This window comes from Palaemon carinicauda, chromosome 16 (assembly GCF_036898095.1).
Source record: "Palaemon carinicauda isolate YSFRI2023 chromosome 16, ASM3689809v2, whole genome shotgun sequence".
Taxonomy (NCBI): Eukaryota; Metazoa; Arthropoda; class Malacostraca; order Decapoda; family Palaemonidae; genus Palaemon; species Palaemon carinicauda.
The window spans coordinates 106,080,283-106,089,573 of NC_090740.1; the positions used below are offsets into that span (position 1 = coordinate 106,080,283).

Sequence of the window (9,291 nt, forward strand, 5' to 3'; positions counted from 1 at the left end):
GTGATATGCAAAGGCCATTCTCATGCAGTCATTCGGGTGAGTGTCGGCTAGAATTGACTTGCACTTGAATTAAAAAAAAATTTCATTGGTGAGAATTCCGTTTTACTCAAGTATTTTTACCCAAGACATGAAGGTAGTCTTTGATATACTTCCTCCAGAACTGGAAATTTCTCCCAAAGTAATAATATACAGAATTCTTGATGGTTTGGTTTTGCTTCTCAGTTTGTAAGTCCCTTTGCAACGTAATTATTTCAATTCGCAGGTTAGAGACATTCAGGCTGAAAAGCAATCAAAGTTGAAATGTAATGTCGCTGTCATCACTGTTACAGAATGGGTTTGATATGAGCATGGCTGGTGGTAGAGACATTGCTCAAGACTGTAAATCTTTTCTTAAACTCATCCAAAGTCATGTTGAACTGATTTGTTTGTGTGAACACTGCACTTAAATTTCTCTATGTTAAATCTGTTTTGTTTTTATAGCAGCATATGGAAGTGCTGTAAGATCCCTTTTGAGATCTGTGACATCCATAATTTCAGCTTATTTATACAAGAATTTAATGAATTTATCACTTGTGACAGTTTTCATTTGACCTTTCAACTGTACATTTCACTCATTGATCTTACATTTGATGTCACTTAAAAATGCAATTGTGGATAATGAAGTTCTTCTTGTGATTAACCTCTCTGCAAAAAACTTTTGATTTCGCAAATTAGCTCTAGACCCTCACTTCCCCCCCCCCCCCCCCCCACACACACACTCCGGACCTGTACACGACAATCTCTTCTCCACGCCAACATAATCCTCTCTCTCTCTCTCTCTCTCTCTCCCTCTCTCTCTCTCTCTCTCCTCTTCTCCTTCTCTCTCTCTCTCTCTCTCTCTGCATGTGTGAAATAAGTAATAATTTTACTAAATTAGTATTAAATATCTTCAAGTTTTTATCGTCTGCATATATATATATATATATATATATATATCTATATATATATATATATATATATATATATATATATAATATAGAATATATATATATATGTATATATTGTTAAAGGAAGAATGTTTCACAGTATTCTGGTTAACCCTTGCGGCGCAGACGAGCTATAGGTCGGGGATCACTGATCTATAAAATCTTATCAATATGTGTTATTTCTCCTACGACTATTCAGATATTTTGGCTGGGTGGAAGATGAATTTTCTGTTATGATCCTCATCCGAGAAATTCAATGCATGAGTAATTTTATAACTTAAATTAACATCGTAACCAATGATGAAAATGCTTAGGATTAACAGTATATTACACTTCTAATTCAAAACATAAACCAATATATGGAAAGGCAAGATTTAGTGACTGAAGAGGATATTTTCTTTAAGATGAAATGCTTTAGAGGACGTTGGCCTTGTAAAAACTAAGAATAACAAGATTTTTCTTAAAATAGCAATGCATGTATACGATATATATATATATATATATATATATATATATAGATATATATATATATATATATATATATATATATATATGTTTGTTATATATATATATATATATATATATATATATATATATATATATATATATATATATATATATATATATATTTATATATATATACACATATATATATATACTATATATATATATATATATATATATATATATATATATATATATATTATATATATATATATATATACATATATATATGAGTGTGTGTGGTGTGCGTGTGGTTGTGTGTGTGTATACATGGCAGTTTTGTATAAACCTTTTACTAAAATATAGTTTCTTTGCATTAAATGACTCTGCCATCAGCGCTTTTTTCTGCTTTGTTCCAGTTAGTTCAATGGAGAAATAAATCTATATTGTCATTTATGTCAGTTGCAGAAGTATTCTATAACCCATGATACCCCAAAAGTATTATCTATTTTCTATGTAGTTTCTGAATCCGCTCGGTATGAATTTTTGTCTCTATCTTTGATGTGGAACCTAGTTGTGCATATTTCAAAATCTTAATTATTTATTTAACACATGTCTAATTGATAAGACTTATAAATTGGCGGTATATCTTAACAACTCCATGTTTGTCAACGGTTAAACAAACGGATGAGAAACCTGGAGGAGTAACGAGAACTTTGGATGTGGAGGATATACCCCCTGTAAAACTCGAAGTCACTGGCAGCAGGGTGACGGATAGGCTTTAAGGTGATAGACAGACTGTCTTCGAATTTTACTCCTTATGCCTGCCGGAGGATATTACTGGGATTAGTAATGACCGGCAGGAGTCACTTACCTTAGTTAAATAGGCACTGGATATCATAAGGAACTGGGTATCTTTTGATGAATCTCACCAATGAATCGTCTATGCATTTTTTTCAGTTAATGGAAAGAGGTACTGACAGAATGGCTCCCCGTCCCTTATGTAGCGGGGTGCTAAAATCTCCCGGTTCATAAATACTAAAGTAAGATTGAAAATGTGTTATTGGAATGTTAGAACCATGAATCAGATTGGAAAGTTACAACAAGTGGATAGCTAAGTTATGAAATAGATTTTATATATCTTGGTCCTAAGTGAAAAGCGTTTTAAGGGGATTGGTAAGGAAACCTTGGACCAAGGATATATATATATATATATATATATATATATATATATATATATATATATATAATATATATATAGATATATATGTGTGTGTGTGTGTGTGTGTGTGTGTGTATGTGTGTGTGTTTGTGTGTGTCTACACACACACACACACACTCACACACACACACACACACACACACATATATATATATATATATATATATATACATATATTCAGTAAGGATAGAGCTGTAAATATTACAGAGTTACTTAAAAGTTTAAATCAAAGCAGTGGAAATAAGAGTATTATAGTTTGCTATGCACCAACAAATGATTCTCCTAAAAAAAAAGAGATGAATAATATGAATAACTGCAGAGTTTAATTGATGAGATCAGAGAGAGAGAGAGAGAGAGAGAGAGAGAGAGAGAGAGAGAGAGAGAGAGAGAGAGAGAGAGAGGAGAGACGAGAGAGAGAGAGGGGTGTGAAAATTGTATTTGGGGACTTCACTGCTAAAGTTTGAATAATCAAGGTATAGAAAATGTGATGGGTGTTGGGGGACTTAGTGAGGTTGTAAATGGAAATAGAGAACCTTTCATAAGTTTCTGTTCAACAAAGAATCTTGTTATTGGAGGCACTCTTTTCCAGCACAATCACATATACATGGACCTCACCCCGTGGCAATTACAAAAATAAAATAGATCACATAGCCAATATTAAATAGAGAAGGAGAACTCTGAAAAAAAAAATGTAAAAAGCTATAGAGGTTCAGATATTGTTAGTGATGACTAGCTCCTAATTGCCAAACCAAACTGAAATGAAAACTGAAACCACCCAACAGAGATACTGATAGAATACTTAGGTTTGATACAATCATGCTTCTGGATGATGAGTGCAGAGAAACATTTACAATTTAATGTAAGAGTAGATTTTCAGTCTGAGAAGCTTTAAGAAATGAAGAACAGTCAATTAATGAAGAATGGTGTGATATTAGGGACTTATATCAGTCAGTTGGAAGTAAAGTTTTGCGACATGCAGTTACGAGGAGAGTCATGGATATCAAATAATACTAGTCATACTATAAAAAGGAGCCAGAGACAGAAATTTATTATTGGGGAGTTTTCGAGAAAGTAATGAAAATTAGGTAGAGCATGATAAGTATTCCAGTATCGCAGTGAGTATTAAAGAAAAGCAAGGAATGAATAGAGAGAATATCTTAGGCAGAAAACCAAATGAGGGTGACAAAGCTATGAATTTATGAGTGGCTATGGTGTGGGAATTGCTCATATAATTAGTAATCGGAATCTCTATGGGGCAAAGAAGAAGAAGCATGTGCCCATCAAGAGGAGGGATGGATCTGTTATAACAACAAAGGATGAAGAAAGGCAGCGTTGGGTGGAACAATTTTTTGAGGTTATGAATAGGAGATACGAAGGGTATAATTTGACTGATATACCTGAAGCTGAGTAAATACTGGATGTGCCCATATATTAATTCAGTGTGTTTTGAAGTCGAAGCTATCACTAAAAACTTTACAGATGGAAAGGCCCTGGTTACGATGGAATAACTGCTGAGATGATATCTGCTGAAAATGAAGTGACCCCCCGGTTACTTATATGATCCATTTGTAGAATAGGGCATGAAAAGGCAAAGCGTGATGAATGAGTGCTAAGAGTATTAAAAAAAAAAAAAAAAAAAAAAAAAAAAAAAAAAAAAGACTGGCTCATTGCAATAATTACAGAGGCAGAACACTTGCTACAATTGTCATGAAAATATATAGCATGCTTATTTCAAAGAGACTAGAGAGGACTATTGACGAAAACCTGAGAAATGAATATATAGGATTTGGAAAAAAGTAGAAGTTGTACTGAACAAATTTTAATTTTAAGACATATACAGAGATGCATAGAATATAAAAATCCACTCTTGATCGCATTTGTACAGTATACTCCATGGGAATTTGTTATCACCTATGCAGTTTATCCTCCTCATGGATTTTGTAATGCATAAAAATGTTGGAGATAGTGGGAAAGGATTGGAGTATGACTAGAATATGCTGATAATGCTTTCCTTTTCAAAAGAGCACCACAGGGCTTACAACGCTTACTTACCAGATTGAACTAAACATCCCATGATGGTTTGCTTAAGATAAATAGAAGAAAGACAGAGATGATGTGAACGGAGTATGGAATGGAAAATGAAATATCATCGGAAGGAGTAAGGATTAATGAGGTAGAATCATTCAAGCATTTAGGAACTATGATCTCCACTATAGGGGCATTAGAATTGGAATTTAGTTGAACACTGAAGAAAAAAAAAATCATACAATGGCTCGATTGAAAGAGATTTGGAAATCAAATTGCCTGAAATTTATTAAAAAATCTGGCTGTACAAGCATATCAGTTTTGTGACATATGTGTTAATATATGGACAAGAGTCATGGTATGAAAATGAAAAAATCTCCAATAGATATAGATATAGTGGATTTGAGAACAAAGTCCTCAGGATTTGAAAAAAAAAAAAATATTAGATAGCTGATTCGAGTGTCATTGATATCACGGCGAGCGGTAGAGGGAGGTGGTTTGGGGTGTTCCTCGCACTCTTCGACAGAGATTAGTTCACCAAACTTCCCACTGGGCTCCAGAAGACCCTAGAAAAATTGGGAGACCCAGACCTATGTGGCTGGAAAATATTAAGCTTCAAATGGGAGATCATGACTGGAAAATTTCTGAATTAAAACTCAACATATAGACGACTGGCGAAATCTAAACGAGGTCCTTTTGGGTCTATAGGCTTAGGAGGAAATCGTTATATTGGATTTAATAATGACTGATAATATTAGGTATGATATTTTATTTTGTGATAGCAAAATTAGAATTCATAGGATATTTTTTGGATATTATCACTTTACCATATTCTTCTTGAACTTTTAGTATTCAGCATTTTCCAGTAGTATTGTAGCTTACCTAATGGAAAAAAGGAAATAATAATAATAATAATAATAATAATAATAATAATAATAATAATAATAATAATAATAATAATAATAATAATAATAATAAGAGTGCAATAACGATTTAATTTCAGATAATATGCTGGAGCAATAAGATCACAATTTGTCTTATAAAAAGTGCCTTCTATAGCTTCCAGAATAGCCTAATTTCATTATTGGTGAAAAAGAATCTCGGGCATAATGGAATGTTAATATAATTTTCTGACCTTGAAAGTTTTTATCTTTTATTCCCAAGGTTAATTTTACTCCCTTATTTAAAAAAAAAGGTATACTTTTTACTTTTGAAAATGTTCTTTTCTTGATAATTTTAACAAGAATATTGCAATTATATCTTTATGTAATTTCTGTAATTAACATTTTATATAGAACGATTCCCATAACCTAATTATTAGTCACATTCTAAGAAACTTTTTCGCAACTGTTACCAGTTTCCCCTGCTTTTGTTCACTTGATAACTTATATTCAATTAAGGCTCTGCTAACATATTTCTCTGGAATTCTAGAATAGTGATTGAGATATTTGTTAATTGTTGGAACTTTTAGTAGTTGTAAAACTAAAAATGTTAAATGTTTGTTAAAAATAATAAGACGCAAAAAGATATACGACAAATTTTAGTTTATTATCATTGGTCCATTATATAAAATAAGGAAATGCCATTAAAATATTTGCTACACACATTAACATGTCAATAGACGAAGTCTGTGGATAGATATATCGCGTAAAGAAACTCCTTTTTATTTAATCATAGTCGACGATTCATGTTCGTTATCCCTTTTCATTTGTGTTGTGAGTCAGAAGTGAGGTAACCTTTTGATTTTTCTTGATACTAAATTCTATGTATCAGATTCAGTCATCATTCACACAAGTAGATACTGGAGAGAGAGAGAGAGAGAGAGAGAGAGAGAGAGAGAGAGAGAGAGAGAGAGAGAGAGAGAGAGAGAGAGAGAGAGAGAGAGATTAATTTTTGGATATTGATAACATTGAATAAACTAATTCCAATAATCCTATTACGGCTACAGAATAAATTATTTTTTTTTTAATTAAAAAGATCGTCCAATCGAAGATTAGTCTTTTTTTTCTAATCAAAATATCGATGTTTGATTATTGTTGGAAGGAATACAATGAATCAGTATATATATTCAATTGAACCTTTTGTAAACATAAATTACTGAATAGTTATTTAATTTTTTTCAAATAACACACAAAACTCATACCTAAAAAAGAATTTAAATATATATATATATATATATATATATATATATATATATATATATATATATATATATATATATATATATATACATAATTTATATATATTTATATATATATATATATAATATATATATATATATATATATATATATATATATATATATATATATATATATATATATATATATATATACATATGTATGTATAGATAGATAGATAGATAGATAGATAGATGGATAGATTTTTTTTTCTATTCTTCTTTTTGAAGCAGTACTAACTCCGACATTGTCGTAAATGATACTACAATCTAGGCTATGATGATATCAAGAACCTTCCTTCAAGCAAAGACGAGCTTCAGCACCTCTCATTGAATAAAAGAAAATTGCTCCAATAAATTCCAGATTCTGAATCACTACAACACCCGAAGGAAACCGAAGAGTAGAATCAAATGAAAAAAAAAAATGAAATATGAAGCAGTAATCATTTATGATGACTTCAAGGGCAGAAGATACGCGATGAGAGCTATACAACATGATTGGATTTCGTATTGATAACTTGTCTTTTATATTATTAAAGATCAGGTAGTTATTTTTCTATGCGAAAAGTCCTCTCGATATTTATTCTATTAAGAATTGTTCAAAAAGATACTTATCAAATATTCCAGTATAAAGATACCGGTGTCTATATGTTAGATATTTTCTACATAGAAATCTAGGAACAAATTCATGATTGGATTTGATACTAATAGTCCAACTACTGGATTTTAAGCAAAAAAAAAAAAAAAAAAAAATTACATTTGACATCTTTTAGGTTCATCGACCATTATTCAAAACAATATATAGAATTTAATGTGAGTACAAAAAGTTACAATAATTATAGTGTAAATGTACAGGAGAGAGAGAGAGAGAGAGAGAGAGAGAGAGAGAGAGAGAGAGAGAGAGAGAGAGAGACTCACCAGACTAGGGTCCTACTTTTCCTCTTCAAGCGAATTACGTGATTGGTTTGCACAGAAGATTCAATCTCTTATATCAAGTCAATTCTAAAAGCTCTTGTCTTTTGTCTGAGTTATTTTCTAAACTATATACAGACAGGAGATGACAGGCTTTCTAAGGAAATGAATCTTTTAAAAAAGTCGCTGAGGACAAATGTATATATATATATATATATATATATATATATATATATATATATATATATATATATATATATATATATATATATGTATATATATATATATATATATATATATATATATATATATATATATATATATATATATATATATATATATATACATATATATATATATATATAGAATATTCATCAAGGATATACGAAGCGATTCTAAAATAATGACACGAGATTATTTTTTTAGCAAACATGGAATGCTGTATTTAATGTGTTGAATTATGTTAAATTGAACCTTTTAGAAGTAGTTTTGTGTATTTTATAATTGATGAAATAATTCTTGATTTACATATAATATTTCATTTACTAATAGAAATTATAATTGTCCGTGTAATTGGTTTGACATTAGTTTTTCGAAAAGTAATTGTTCAAAATAACAGTCGTTCGAATTAACAATTGTTGGAAAAATATGTTTTAAAGTTTTTTCAAATTATTCATCTTATCATCAATATATTTTTTTAATGTTATGATAATAAAAGAGTAGTCCTAGATTATGTAAAGAGGGAACTATAACATTTATATGAATCTGTTTCTTGATGAAAACTAGATAAGGTAAAATGCTTAATTCAATCAAGTTTTCTATAACAAAGATTTTGGAAGTTTCCAAACCAAATCGTAAATAATCGATCAGATTCCGACACTCCAGCAATTTATCTGTAAACGTCTTTAACCACTGCGAAATTCCGATATGAGCTTTTCCCTGCGTTACACTCGATTCCACTTCATAAATTTTCAATATCAATTCTCTTCTCATTGATGCAAAAAATTTCTATATAATTAGATGACAAATAAAAAACTTTAGGAAGAAACCCGCATCGCCATCTTTCAATTATATACATACATACACACCATATATATATATATATATATATATATATATATATATATATATATATATATATATATATATATATATATATATATATATATATATATATATATATATATATATATATATATATATATAAATTTTTTTTCTCTGCTGCCTTTCTGGTCCCATACAGCAGGGGAACTCCATTCTCTACTGGACCTCCACTGTCGTTATATCTTGTTTGGTCAGAGTATTCAACGTTTCATATCACGCATTGCTCATTCAATGTTAAATTGTCTCTGTCATACGACTCACAGAAAAGGAAAGTCTTAATTTTCCTCTTGAAAGCCTTAATGTTTTCAATCATTCGGATCTCGTGTGGGAGCCTAGTATATAGTCTCTGGGTTGCATATTTAAACGCTCTGGATCCTACAATAGACATATATCTCGGTTCCAATAGTTTGAAACCATTTGTAACTATTCTTGTGCTGACAC

The 9,291-nt window shown here is 30.4% G+C and overlaps 1 protein-coding gene across 1 annotated transcript in view; it reads left to right on the forward strand.

The window, feature by feature from the left end:
* The window catches only part of LOC137655471 (uncharacterized), a 4,639-nt gene extending 2,445 nt beyond the window's left edge, over positions 1 to 2,194 (forward strand). Inside the window, exons 2-4 of the mRNA XM_068389366.1 lie at positions 263 to 334; positions 481 to 497; positions 2,038 to 2,194. Coding sequence (XP_068245467.1) covers positions 263 to 334; positions 481 to 497; positions 2,038 to 2,194 — 246 coding nt within the window. The remainder of the gene's footprint in view (positions 1 to 262; positions 335 to 480; positions 498 to 2,037) is intronic.
* Positions 2,195 to 9,291: the final 7,097 nt, after the last annotated feature.